General features: G+C 48.2%; 1 protein-coding gene across 1 annotated transcript in view; it reads right to left on the reverse strand.

The window, feature by feature from the left end:
* Positions 1-14,431, reverse strand: part of FAM186A (family with sequence similarity 186 member A) — a 78,241-nt gene that overhangs the window by 24,799 nt on the left and 39,011 nt on the right. Inside the window, exons 2-6 of the mRNA XM_077953094.1 lie at positions 13,846-14,065; positions 11,489-11,659; positions 4,290-7,084; positions 1,950-3,353; positions 92-797 (exon numbers count right to left, since the gene is read on the reverse strand). Coding sequence (XP_077809220.1) covers positions 92-797; positions 1,950-3,353; positions 4,290-7,084; positions 11,489-11,659; positions 13,846-14,065 — 5,296 coding nt within the window. The remainder of the gene's footprint in view (positions 1-91; positions 798-1,949; positions 3,354-4,289; positions 7,085-11,488; positions 11,660-13,845; positions 14,066-14,431) is intronic.

Below are 14,431 nucleotides of genomic sequence, written 5' to 3' on the forward strand. Positions count from 1 at the left end.
GCAAGAGGGGCGTTTGACATCTGAGGTGGCGGAGGAGTCAGAGAGGCCCTAGTTATGAAAAGCTCCCTAGAGCTAAAGGCCTCCAGTTCAAAGGGCTGCCCTGGAGTGGGAGGGGCCCCAAATTTTGGGAGCTGCCCAGGGGTGGGAGGGGCCTGTGGTGCCGGGAACTGCACAGAAGTGGATTGACCTCCGTATACCAGGGTCTGTCCAGAGGAACGAAGAGTCTGTGGTGCCCCAAGCTTCCCAGGCTCAGAAAGAATCCCCATTTCTAGGGGCTTCCCAGGGGGAAAGGGGCCTTGGTTGAGGGGAACCCTTGATATCGGCAATATAGAGGACTTCTCAGGAGTAGGAACTGATGATGCCAGGGACAGCCTAAGGCTTGGAGACAATCTTGATATGATGGATTGCCCAGTGGGGAGAGAAGCCTTCGGTTTCTGAAATGGTTTATGGGACCACTGGACTTCCTTAAGGGTGAGGGGCGATCCCAAGGTATGGGCTTTATCTAAGGTGAGAGGAACCCCTAACTTCGATAACTGTTCTTGAGCCTGTTCTAAGTTGATAGGGGACTCCAAAACCTGGGTTTGCTCAGGGGTAAGAGTGACAGCTGACACCCAGGCATTTACTGGGGTGATGGGGACTCCCAGTGCCTGGGCCTGCTGAGGGGTGAGAGTGATCCCCTGAGCCTGCAGCTGCTGAGGGGTGAGAGGGATCCCCAGGGCCTGGGCCTGCTGAGGGGTGAGAGTGATTCCCTGAGCCTGCATCTGCTGAGGAGTGAGAGGGATCCCCAGGGCCTGGGCCTGCTGAGGGGTGAGAGTGATCCCCTGAGCCTGCACCTGCTGAGGGGTGAGAGGGATCCCCAGGGCCTGGGCCTGCTGAGGGGTGAGAGTGATCCCCTGAGCCTGCACCTGCTGAGGAGTGAGAGGGATCCCCAGGGCCTGGGCCTGCTGAGGGGTGACAGTGATTCCCTGAGCCTGGGCCTGCTGACGGGTGAGAGGGATCCCCAATTCCTGAGCCTGCTGAGGGGTGAGAGGGATCCCCAGGGCCTGGGCCTGCTGAGGGGTGAGAGGGATCCCCAATTCCTGAGCCTGCTGAGGGGTGAGAGGGATCCCCTGAGCCTGCATCTGCTGAGGAGTGAGAGGGATCCCCAGGGCCTGGGCCTGCTGAGGGGTGACAGTGATTCCCTGAGCCTGGGCCTGCTGACCGGTGAGAGGGATCCCCAATTCCTGAGCCTGCTGAGGGGTGAGAGGGATCCCCAGGGCCTGGGCCTGCTGAGGGGTGAGAGGGATCCCCAATTCCTGGGCCTGCTGAGGGGTGAGAGGGATCCCCAATTCCTGGGCCTGCTGAGGGGTGAGAGGGATCCCCAGGGCCTGAGCCTGCTGAGGGGTTAGAGTGATCCCCAGGGCCTGGGCCTGCTGAGGGGTGAGAGGGATCCCCAATTCCTGGGCCTGCTGAGGGGTGAGAGGGATCCCCAGGGCCTGGGCCTGCTGAGGGGTGAGAGGGATCCCCAATTCCTGGGCCTGCTGAGGGGTAAGAGGGATCCCCAGGGCCTGAGCCTGCTGAGGGGTGAGAGGGATCCCCTGAGACTGTGCCTGCTGAGGGGTGAGAGGGATCCCCAATTCCTGAGCCTGCTGAGGGGTGAGAGGGATCCCCTGAGACTGTGCCTGCTGAGGGGTGAGATGGATCCCCAATTCCTGGGCCTGCTGAGGGGTAAGAGGGATCCCCAGGGCCTGGGCCTGCTGAGGGGTGAGAGGGATCCCCAATTCCTGGGCCTGCTGAAGGGTAATAGGGATCCCCAGGGCCTGAGCCTGCTGAGGGGTGAGAGGGATCCCCAATTCCTGAGCCTGCAGAGGGATGAGAGGGATCCCCTGAGACTGTGCCTGCTGAGGGGTGAGAGGGATCCCCAATTCCTGAGCCTGCTGAGGGGTGAGAGGGATCCCCTGAGACTGTGCCTGCTGAGGGGTGAGAGGGATCCCCAATTCCTGGGCCTGCTGAGGGGTAAGAGGGATCCCCAGGGCCTGGGCCTGCTGAGGGGTGAGAGGGATCCCCAATTCCTGGGCCTGCTGAAGGCTAAGAGGGATCCCCAGGGCCTGAGCCTGCTGAGGGGTGAGAGGGATCCCCAATTCCTGAGCCTGCTGAGGGGTGAGAGGGATCCCCAGGGCCTGGGCCTGCTGAGGGGTGAGAGTGATCCCCAATTCCTGAGCCTGCTGAGGGGTGAGAGGGATCCCCTGAGCCTGCATCTGCTGAGGAGTGAGAGGGATCCCCAATTCCTGAGCCTGCTGAGGGGTTAGAGTGATCCCCAATTCCTGAGCCTGCTGAGGGGTGAGAGGGATCCCCAATTCCTGAGCCTGCTGAGGGGTGAGAGGGATCCCCAATTCCTGAGCCTGCTGAGGGGTGAGAGGGATCCCCAATTCCTGAGCCTGCTGAGGGGTGAGAGGGATCCCCAATTCCTGAGCCTGCTGAGGGGTGAGAGGGATCCCCAATTCCTGAGCCTGCTGAGGGGTGAGAGGGATCCCCAATTCCTGGGCCTGCTGAGGGGTGAGAGGGATCCCCAATTCCTCGGCCTGCTGAGGGGTGAGAGGGATCCCCAATTCCTGGGCCTGCTGAGGGGTGAGAGGGATCCCCAATTCCTGAGCCTGCTGAGGGCTGAGAGGGATCCCCAATTCCTGAGCCTGCTGAGGGGTGAGAGGGATCCCCAATTCCTGAGCCTGCTGAGGGGTGAGAGGGATCTCCAATTCCTGAGCCTGCTGAGGGGTGAGAGGGATCCCCAATTCCTGGGCCTGCTGAGGGGTGAGAGGGATCCCCAATTCCTGAGCCTGCTGAGGGGTGAGAGGGATCCCCAATTCCTGAGCCTGCTGAGGGGTGAGAGGGATCCCCAGGGCCTGGGCCTGCTGAGGGGTTAGAGTGATCCCCAGGGCCTGGGCCTGCTGAGGGGTGAGAGGGATCCCCAATTCCTGGGCCTGCTGAGGGGTAAGAGGGATCCCCAGGGCCTGGGCCTGCTGAGGGGTGAGAGGGATCCCCAATTCCTGGGCCTGCTGAAGGGTAAGAGGGATCCCCAGGGCCTGAGCCTGCTGAGGGGTGAGAGGGATCCCCAATTCCTGAGCCTGCTGAGGGGTGAGAGGGATCCCCAGGGCCTGGGCCTGCTGAGGGGTGAGAGGGATCCCCAATTCCTGGGCCTGCTGAGGGGTTAGAGTGATCCCCAGGGCCTGGGCCTGCTGAGGGGTGAGAGGGATCCCCAATTCCTGGGCCTGCTGAGGGGTTAGAGTGATCCCCAGGGCCTGGGCCTGCTGAGGGGTGAGAGGGATCCCCAATTCCTGGGCCTGCTGAGGGGTGAGGGGGACCCCCAGGGCCTGAGCCTGCTGAGGGGTAAGAGGGAACCCCAGGGCCTGAGTCTGCTGACGGGTGAGAGGGATCCCCAATTCCTGGGCCTGCTGAGGGGTGAGAGGGATCCCCAGTTCCTGAGCCTGCTGAGGGGTGAGAGGGATCCCCAATTCCTGGGCCTGCTGAGGGGTGAGAGGGATCCCCAGGGCCTGGGCCTGCTGAGGGGTGAGAGGGATCCCCTGAGCCTGGGCCTGCTGAGGGGTGAGAGGGATCCCCTGGGCCTGAGCCTGCTGAGGGGTGAGAGGGAACCCCCGGGCCTGAGCCTGCTGAGGGGTGAGAGGGAACCCCAGGGCCTGAGTCTGCTGACGGGTGAGAGGGATCCCCAATTCCTGAGCCTGCTGAGGGGTGAGAGGGATCCCCCGGGCCTGAGCCTGCTGAGGGGTAAGAGGGAACCCCAGGGCCTGAGTCTGCTGACGGGTGAGAGGGATCCCCAATTCCTGGGCCTGCTGAGGGGTGAGAGGCATCCCCAGGGCCTGGGCCTGCTGAGGGGTGAGAGGGATCCCCAATTCCTGGGCCTGCTGAGGGGTGAGAGGGATCCCCAGGGCCTGGGCCTGCTGAGGGGTGAGAGGGATCCCCAATTCCTGGGCCTGCTGAGGGGTGAGAGGGATCCCCAGGGCCTGGGCCTGCTGAGGGGTGAGAGGGATCCCCAGGGCCTGAGCCTGCTGACGGGTGAGAGGGATCCCCAATTCCTGGGCCTGCTGAGGGGTGAGAGTGATCCCCAATTCCTGGGCCTGCTGAGGGGTGAGAGTGATCTCGAGAGCCTGGGCCTGCTGAGGGGTGAGAGGGATCCCCAATTCCTGGGCCTGCTGAGGGGTGAGAGGGATCCCCTGAGACTGTGCCTGCTGAGGGGTGAGAGGGATCCCCAATTCCTGGGCCTGCTGAGGGGTGAGATGGATCCCTAGTTCCTGAGCCTGCTGAGGGGTGAGAGGGATCTCCAGGGCCTGGGCCTGCTGAAGGGTGAGAGGGATCCCTAGTTCCTGGGCCTGCTGAATGGTGAGCATGATCCCCTGAGCCTGGGCCTGCTGAGGGGTGAGCGTGATCCCCACTTCCTGGGCCTGCTGTGGTGTGAGATGAATGCATCTAGTGAGAGGCTGTCCGGAAATAGGAAGAGCTCCAGGCGAGGAGGGCTGTGGGGAGTGGGGAGGTGTGATTGATACGGGCTCCTTTTCATCAGGAAGATTCTCTAATGTCTTCAGATTCCTATGAGACTCTTTTCCTTCATATAACCACGGTACATCTTTCAATACACTCTTCCACCTGGGAGATAATGTCATTGGAGTTTGGGTGACCAGTTTTTCTAGCTCTTTAGGTTGTGTTTCCTTCATCTGCATCTGCTCCTTTGTTTTGGTCTGCCTTCTGAGATCCTCCAGCCCCCTCTCAGGCTTCTGCTTTTCCTTCCCTTTCTCCCTTCTCATGTTTGGCCCCAGATGTTTCACTTCCTTCTCAATCTGCCTCATCTGTCCATTCTCCTTTTCCAAGAGCAACCCTTGTGCTTTCATTTTTCGGGTGCCTTCTTCCAGTCGCTGCAGACTTGACTTTGAAAGCTCTTCTTCCTCCTGTCCTCTTTGCTTTTGCTTCTCCTCTCGCTCAGCCTGCTTTGGAGTTGTCTGTTTTTGCTCTTTCTTCCACATCTCTTCTTTCTGCCACTGTTTCTGTTTCTGTTGTTCTTGCTTTCCCTCCTTCATCTGGAGCTGCGCCTTTTTCTCTTCCCAGTTCTCACTTATCTTCTCGTAGCGCTCCTTCAAGAGATTTCTTTCTTCCAGGAACTGCTGTTTGAGACTCATGCCAGACATTTGTTCTTGACCCTCTTGCGAATATTGCTCCCGCCTTTGTTTTTCCGTCTCCTTGTGGTCTTTCTGTACTGCTGAGACTGTTGGAATATCTCTTTCACTTTCTATTTCAGCCAAGATCATTTGCATTAAATTGTTAATTACTGGATCTGTGCTCTCATGTGAGAGGAAGGTGCTGCTTTCAGACTTTGCACTAATTGGTGACTTCTGAAAATGCAATCCTGGCATAAATGAGACTACCTTTTTTTGTTTTATAGGTTTCTCTCCAACTCGTTCTTCCTTTTTTATCTCTTTGTATTTTCTCAAGATTTTAGTCACAGTTTCAGCCACTTTTTGGAAATATTCCTCCATTTTTGCCTTTATGATTCCTAATTTTTCAGCTTCTGTTCTTTTTAATAACGCCTCTTCTTTCGGAACAGTCTTTTTGTCAAAAGGCTTTCCTGTGTTATCAATTTTCTGTTTTAGGAAAGCCATTATGGCTTTCTGAAATTCTTCGAGGTTACTCTGTTCACTTTCGCCATCTGGACTTTCTAGAACTCTAGTAGATTCTGAAGTCTCTTTAGCCACTCTTGAGAGTGATTTGACAAGTCGGTGAGACTTGACTTGTTTGGTCAACACTTCCTTCTCTTCAGTTGTTTCTTCTTTGCTTGTGGTAGTTCCTGAAGAGATACGGTGTTTCTTTCCTTTTATTTTTCCTTTCTGTGGCTCAGCGGTATCATCAAATTGGATCATATTGAGTGGCTCCACTAGGCTGCTAATTTCACCTTCGCCCTCTTTGTCCAACGACTCAATGGTGGGTTCCACTTTAAACTCTGCTGCAGTTGGGCGTTTGTCAAATGGAGATTCACGTTTGACCATCCTAAATTGCTCCAACATCATACTTGTTCCACTTTTGCCGCCTTGGCTCTTTGTTTCAGTTAAAAAGAGATGTTTTCTTTTTGCTTCAGTGGGTGACTTTGATTTGTCTTCAGGAAAGGATTTCATTTCTTTTCTTTTCTTTTTCAGTGCTTGTAACTCATAGTATTGACTAAGTTTGGCCTCTGAGACTCTCTGTCCACCTTTATTATCACTCAGATTTGGTCCAGAGGTCTCAGATACATGTGTGCCTTTTGTGTGCTTTCTTTTCCATGACTGATACTCGTCAATCTCATCTTCCTGATAGACATCACCTTCCTTCAGTGATACGTTATCTTTAGTGCTATCTTCAGAAATATCTTCAGAAGCAACAGGTTGCTGTTGCAGTTCAGTTAAATCTGGAGTTCTTTCAGCTTGGGCTATATATGAAATACTGGACTCCCATTTTATCCCAGAGTCCTTGGTCTCTTTTCTTTGGACTTCATCTACAATATTTTCAAGGTCCTTGTCTAAAATATTGTCCATATTGTCCTCAATATCACCAACTTTGATAATGGCCCTGGATGACTGTGGAGAAGGTCCAGGTAACACTTTCAAGGTTGATGATGTGGACAATATTGCATATGCTTGTTCTGTAACAATTTTGGATCGAATAAGTTGTTCACATTTTTCTTCTGCATCATGAAGTTTCTGCTGAAGCATTTCATTTTCGTTACTGAGATCTTGTATTACCTTCAGAGAGAGCTCCTTTTCTGCCTCACTTGTCTCTTGTACACACACAGTGGAACTTTGGAAGTTAACACCTTTTAATTCATCATTTAGCATACTCAAAGCTTTAGAAAGGTTTACTATTGTTGATGATATATATTTAATAGCACTGTTTTCCAATGTACTGAACATTGTGGTGCCTTTGAGTTCCTGTAGCATACCTTGGATTTCTGAAACCTTTGTATTTGTTGCAAATTGATCACTAATCATCTGATCTGGTCTTAAAGCATGGGCTGTCGAAGGTCGTTTTATAACTCTTTCTTTCCAAGATTTCCATAGAGTACCTCTAGATACTGAAGAAAAAAACATAAAACAGTGAGATTGCATTTTTTTCTTTTGCATTGTGTTCTATCTATGTTTAAACCTAAGGAATTTAGCCTAGATTAACTATAACTAATTAAATATAAGATAAAGATTAATCTGAAAACTTTAGCTCTAAAATAAACAGTATTATTTTTAAAGGAATGACTCTTTTCACACAATCACCTAGAACTTTTTCTTTCTTTTTTGTTGAGAGGGGATCTCCTTATTTCTCAGGCTGGAGTGCAGTGGCATGATTACTGCAGCCTCAACTTCCTGGGCTCAAACAATCCTCTCACCTCAGCCTCCCTGCCTGAGTTGCTGGTGTTACAGGTGCAAGCCACAGCGCCTGGCAATCACCTAGAACTTCTACCTCCAGAGTTTAGGACATGAATTCAGCTGTGACCTCAACTTAATTTTAGTTACAAGTTTGGGGTTAGATATAATGTATCTAAGACAAGGCCAGGGCTTGGTGGTTCACACCCGTAATCCCAGCACTTTGGGAGGCCGGGGCAGGCAGATCACCTGAGGTCAGGAGTTCAAGACGAGCCTGGCCAACATGGCGAAACCCTGTCTCTACTGAAAATACAAATATTAGCCGGGGTGGTGGTGCGTGCCTGCAATCCCAGCCACTCAAGAGGCTGAGGCAGGAGAATCGCTTGAACCCAGGAGGCAGAGGTTGCAGTGAGCCAAGATTGCGCCACTGCACTCAAGCCTGGGTGAGAGAGTGAGACTCCGTCTCAAAATACATACATACATACATACGTACATAAAATAAAAGATGTAATTCAAGACAAAACTTTTCTCTGGCTTTGGTTATTCTAGCGCTTTCCATTTTCTTTCTCAGATTCGTGTCTCTTTTCTCTTTTTTCTGAATCAAAGCTAGCCTTGGTTCTTTCAAAAGTGTCATAAATCAACAGATAAAAAAGACACACATTTGGCCAGGCACAATGGCTCATGCCTGTAATCCAAGCACTTTGGGAGGCCAAGGCAGGTGGATCACTTGAGGCCAGGAGTTCATGACCAGCCTGGCCAACATGGTGAAAGCCTATCTCTACTAAAAATACAAAAATTAGCCAGGCATGGTGGCAGGTGCCTGTAGTCCCAGCTACTTGGGAGGCTGAGGCAGGAGAATTGCTTGAACCTGAGAAGCAGAGGTTGTGGTGAGCCGAGATCACACCACTGCACTTCAGCCTGGGCAACAGTGAGACACACATTTGAAAAGATTTGAAATCTTTTTTTTCCCAAAAAGCAAAGACAAAACTGGGCAAAACTGCCAAAACAACAATTTTAAGACTTTGAAATTGACCAACGGTATACAACACATTGAGAAGCATTTATTCACAAAAAACTACTGAACCTCAGTAACAAACGGTGAAAGTTTGCAAACTTGGAGTTGCATCCATCCTCAACCGCCAGATCCATGGCCTGGAACTTCTACCAGAGTGAGGCAGGCTGTGAGGACTGACAACTCTACTGCCTACGGGGATGATTTGACTTGAGCAAAGCCTGGAAAAACCCATGCCTAGTGGCATCGTCGGCTGAGGCAGGAGAATCGCTTGAACCAAAGAGGCAGACGTTGCAGTGAGCCGAGATCACACCACTGCATCCAGCCTGGGTGACAGAGTGAGACTGTCTCAAAAGTAAATAAATAAATAAACAAATAAAAATAAATCATACAAAGTATGTTTCCCAATTGCAATGGAATCTACATATATGTAAGGATTATATATAATGTCATACTAGTTCTCTTATTGAACCCTGAGTGATACGAGTTCTTAGCACGATACTAAAATCATGATTCATTAAAAAAAAATTGATACACTTATTGTATTTCATCAAAATTAAACATTTTTAGGCTTCAAAAACACCATAAGAAAATGAAAAGACAAGTCATAGGCAGGGAGAAAATACTTGCAAATCACTTGTCTGATAAAGGACTTATATCCAGCCAGGCGTGGTGACTCATGCCTATAATCCCAGAACTTTGGGAGGCTGAGGCAGGAGGATCATTTGAGCTCAGGAGTTTGAGACTAGCCTGGACAATACGATGAGACTCTGTCTCTACAAGAAGTTTTTAAAAATTAGCTGGGTGTGGTAGCACACACCTGTAGTCCCAGCTACTCAGGAGACTGAGGCAGGAGGATCCCTTGAGCCCAGGAACTCCAGGCGGCAGTGTACTATTATTATACCAATGCACCCCAGCTTGGGCAACAGGGCAAGACCCTGTCAAAAAGAAAAAAAAACAAACCCTATATCCAGAAGCTGCAAAGAAACGTTAAAACTCCACCAGGCACGGTGGCTCATGCCTGTAATCCCAGCACTTTGGGAGGCCGAGGAGGGTGGATCACAAGGTCAGGAGTTCAAGACCAGCCTGGCCAAGATGGTGAAACTCCATCTCTTCTAAAAATACAAAAATCAGCCAGGTGTGGTGGCATGCGCCTGTAATCCCAGCTCTCGGGAGGCTGAGGCAGGAGAATCACTTGAAGCCGGGAGGTGGAGGTTGTAGTGAGCTGAGATCATGCCACTGCACTCCAGCCTGGGTGACAGAGTGAGACTCCATATCAAAAAAAAAAAAAAAAAAAGAAATGTTAAAACTCAATTTTAAAAATGGGCAAGTATTTGAATAGATATTTCACCAAAAAATATATGGAAATGTCTTAATAAGTATGTGAAACACGCTCAGCATCATTTGCCATTAGGAAAATGCAAACTAAAACCACAGTGAGATACCACTTCACATGTACTAGGATGGCCATAATAAAAAAACAGACAGACAGAGGCCGGGTACCTGTAATCTCAGCACTTTGGGAGGCAGAGGTGGGTGGATCGCCTGAGGTCAGGAGTTTGAGACCAGCCTGACCAACATGGAGAAACCCCATCTCCACTAAACATACAAAATTAGCAGGGCACGGTGGCACATGCTTGTAATCCCAGCTACTCAGGAGGCTGAGGCAGGAGAATCGCTTGAACCCAGGAGGCGGAGGTTGCAGTGAGCTGAGATTGCGCCATTGCACTCCAGCCTGGGCAACAAGAGTGAAACTCCGTCAAAAAAAAAAAAAAAAAAAGACAGACAATAACAAGTGTTGTTGAGGAAATGGAGAAATTGGAACCTGCATACATTGCTGATAAGAGTGTAAAATGGTACAGTCACTTTGGTAAATAGTTATGAGTTTCTTTAAAAGTTAAACATAAACTTACCATATGTCCTAGCAATTCAATTCCTAGCTATCTACCCAAAATAAGTAGGTAAATAATGGCATTATTCATAAAAGCCCCAAAGTGGAAACAATTCAAATGTACATCAACAAGTGAATGGGTAAACAAAATGTGGTATATCCAAACATGTGTAAACTAACAATGAAAAGAAATTACCAAAATGTCCTATAACATGGCTGAATTTAGAAAACATTATACTAGTTGAAAGAAAATAAACAGAAAATACTACATATAATATGATTCTGTTTGTGTGAAATATCCAGATAAAACAAATGTAGTATAAAAGAAAATACATTAGTGACTGTCTGGTGCTGCCGATGGGTATAAGGATTGACTATAAATTAGTATGAGGGATTTTTTGGGATAATGGAAATGTTCTAAAATTAGATTGTTGGCCGGGTGCGGTGACTCACACCTGTAATCCCAGCACTTTGGGAGGCCAAGGCTGGTGGATTATTTGAGGTCAGGAGTTTGAAATCAGTCTGGCCAACATGGTAAAACCCCTGTCTCTACTAAAAATACAAAAAAACTAGCCAGGCATGGTGGCAGGTGCCTGTAATCCCAGCTACTCCAGGGGCTGAGGTACAAGAATCGCTTGAACCCAAGAGGCGAAGGTTGCAGTGAGCCAAGATCTCACCACTGCACTCCAGCCTAGGTGACAGGGTGAGACCCTGTCTCAAAAAAAAAAAAAAAAAATTAAAATTAATAAATTTAAAATAAATAAAAATAAAATTAGATTGTGGTGATAACTGCATAACTCTGTAAATACATGGAAAATCATTTAATTGTATACTTAACATGTATGCAAATTATGCCTTAATAAAGCTGGGGTTTTTTTGGCCAGGTGCAGTGGCTCATGCCTGTAATCCCAGCATTTTGGAAGGCCAAGTCAGGTGGATAACTTGAGGTCAGGAGTCTGACACTAGCCTGGCCAACATGGTGAAACCCTGTCTCTATTAGAATTCAAAAATTAGCCAGGCGTGGTAGTACATGTCTGTAGTTCCAGCTACTTTGGAGGTGGAGGCAGGAGAATCGCTTGAAACCTGGAGGCAGAGGTTGCATTGAGCTGAGATCAGGCCACTGCACTTCAGCCTGAGTGATAGAGCGAGACTGTCTGGAAAAAAAAAAAAAAAAACAACTCCATCTACTCCAACTCCAAAATCATAAAGCATGCTTACATATTTTTTTCTTTTGTTTCTTCTTTTCATCAAGGAAAGCTGTACTAAATCTGCTTAGTATCTTGACATTTTTCTCAATAGCTTTTAACGTATCTGGTAACATCTCCATTCGTGCTATCCAGTGGTAGTGTTCATCAACATCCATTAGAGTCATCTCAGACAAAACGGCATCTTGAAGAGAGTAAAAAAAAAATCGTTTTTATGCAGAAAAATAAAAATCTATAGCTACATAGGCTTATAATATTGGGTAACTACTCAATATAGTAAATTGGGGAATATAGGTATCTCACACTTACTGCCATTCTGAGGCTTTTCTCTATGAAGAAATTAAAAAGGAAGAAACTTGGAATAGAAGGCTAAACAGTAAGTCTTAGACATAAATACATTAATCAGGTTAAAAAATGTCTGGTTTGGTACCTAAAATTATGTGTGTGTGTATGTGTGTGTTTTGTTTTGAGACAGAATCTTGCTCTGTCCAGGCTGGAGTGCAGTGGCGCTATCTCAACTTACTGCAACCTCTGCCTCCCGGGTTCAAGCAATTCTCCTGTCTCAGCCTCCCGAGTAGCTGGGATTACATGCATGTGCCACCATGCCCAGCTAATTTTTGTATTTTTAGTAAAGACGGGGTTTCACCATGTTGGCCAGGCTGGTCTTGAACTCCTGACCTCAGGTGATCCACCCACCTCAGCCTCCCAAAGTGCTGGGATTATAGGCATGAGCCCCCACACCCGGCCTATGTGTATGTGTTTTAATATTGGAGATCTAAGCCCTAATTAACTCATTTGGCAAGTTATCCAGTTTTTTTTTTTTTTTTTTTTTTTTAAGACTGAGTCTCACTCTCACCCAGGTTGGAGTGCAGTGGCGCAATCTCAGCTCAGTGCAACCTCTACCTCCCAGGTTCAAGCGATTCTCCTGCCTCAACCTCCCTAGTAGCTGGGACCAGAGGCATGAGCCACCACGCCCAGCTAATTTTTGAATTTTTAGTAGAGATGGGGTTTCACCATGTTGGCCAGGCTGATCTCAAACTCCTGACCTGGGGTGATCTGCCAGCCTCGGCCTCCCAAAGTGCTGGGATTACCAGCATGAGCCACCGCACCCGGCCATTATCCAGTATTTATAACCCTCGTTGCATGAAATTTCTAGCAACAAAATAAAATTAATTCCCTTGTTTGGTATTCTTAGTTTATTCATTTTTTTTTTTTTTTTTTTTTTGGAAATGGAGTCTCACTCTGTCACCCAGGCTGGAGTACAGTGGCGCGACCTCGGCTCACTGCAACCTCCACCTCCCAGGTTCAAACAATTCTCCTGCCTCAACCTCCATAGTAGCTGGGAATACAAGCACATGCCGCCACACCTGGCTAATTTTTTGTATTTTAGTAGAGACGAGGTTTCACCGTGTTACCCAGGCTGGTCTCGAACTCCTGAGCTCAGGCAATCCACCTGTCTCAGTCTCCCAAAGTGCTAGGATTACAGGCGTTAGCCACCACACCTGACCAGTTTATTCATTGTTTCATTCAACCAGTGTCTACTCTGACGTGTGCTATTCTAGATGCTGTAGATACAACATTAAGTAAAACAAGTTCCCTGACTTCATACTGCTTACCTTCTGGTGAAAGGAGACAGAGAAAAAGTTAATTATATAGATACTAATGCTATAGACAAAAATAAAGAAATGTAGGCTGGGCGCAGTGGTTCATGCCTGTAATCCCAGCACTTTGGGAGGCCAAGGCAGGTGGATCGTTTGAGGTAGGAGTTCAAGACCAGCCTGGCCAACATGGTGAAACCCTGTCTCTACTAAAAATACAAAAATTAGCTGGGTGTGGTGGTGCATGCCTCTGGTCCCAGCTACTAAGGAGGTTGAGGCAGAAGAATCGCTTGAGCCTGGGAGGCGGGAGTTGCAGTGAGCCGGAATCGCACCACTGCATTCCAGTCTGGGTGACAGAGTGAGACCCTGTCTTGGGGGAAAAAAAAAAAAAAGGTAAAGTGTAAGAAAAAGTGCCAGGTGGTAGGGATTGGGGATGGTCAGAGAACATCTCATTTTAAAGTGGAATTTAAGCAGGGAATGAGCCATGTGTCCATCTGGTGGAAGATGCTCCAGATAAGGGAATAGTATGCATAAAGACACTGCTGGCATGCTTTAAAAAAAAAAGGAGGCCAGCATAGCTGGCGCTTAGTGAACAAGTCTATATTTTTCCTATTTTATTCCTACTGGAATAGAGGATAACCATTCTCTGAATAACCTCCTTAGTCTTTTCTTCTTTAGTCTGATTAATCCTTCAAAATTTACTTATACATTCTCTTCTCTATCTTTTTCATTAACTTTATGGTTTTACTCTGAACCGCTTCTGTAAACTTACTCCATTCTTCCAACCAGATCAGAATGTTGGCAAGAGTCTTTTCTCTAATTTCAAGAGTCTTAGCATAAGTAGCCATTTTCTCAAGAAAATTGGTTCTCTGTTTTTTCTTTTGTTCTGTAAGGGAGACATTCCTTTCAGAGGACGAGGTAAAAACAAGAGTATAGCGAGTCATTATCCGATGCACATTGTTCATTATTTCACTCAGCTGCATATCAATGTCCTGTAAGAATAAGAAGGGGGTATGTATTAATGCTCAGTTTGAAAAGAAGCTTTGGTCACCTTTCTTCTCAGAATGTCAGTGACAGTTAATTTAAAGCTATCCAATTAAAGTCTTGCTAATTCTAGCTTTATTGTGAGTCTCAAATTTTCCCTCTTAAAAAAAATTCCTTTTTCTGCCCTCATCATCCTAGCAATGCTATAATATAATGGAAAGAACATTGGGTTTGAAGCCATATCTGGATCTTAACTCTAGGTCTTTCATTAAAATGACTTTTAATAAATCACAGCATTTCTGAGCTCCCTCTGCAACCTCTGTAAAATGATGGAGATACTAAATACACAGTTGATGTGAAGTGTATAAAATTTG

The sequence above is a fragment of the Macaca mulatta genome, chromosome 11 (genome assembly GCF_049350105.2).
Source record: "Macaca mulatta isolate MMU2019108-1 chromosome 11, T2T-MMU8v2.0, whole genome shotgun sequence".
In the NCBI taxonomy this organism is placed as follows: domain Eukaryota; kingdom Metazoa; phylum Chordata; class Mammalia; order Primates; family Cercopithecidae; genus Macaca; species Macaca mulatta.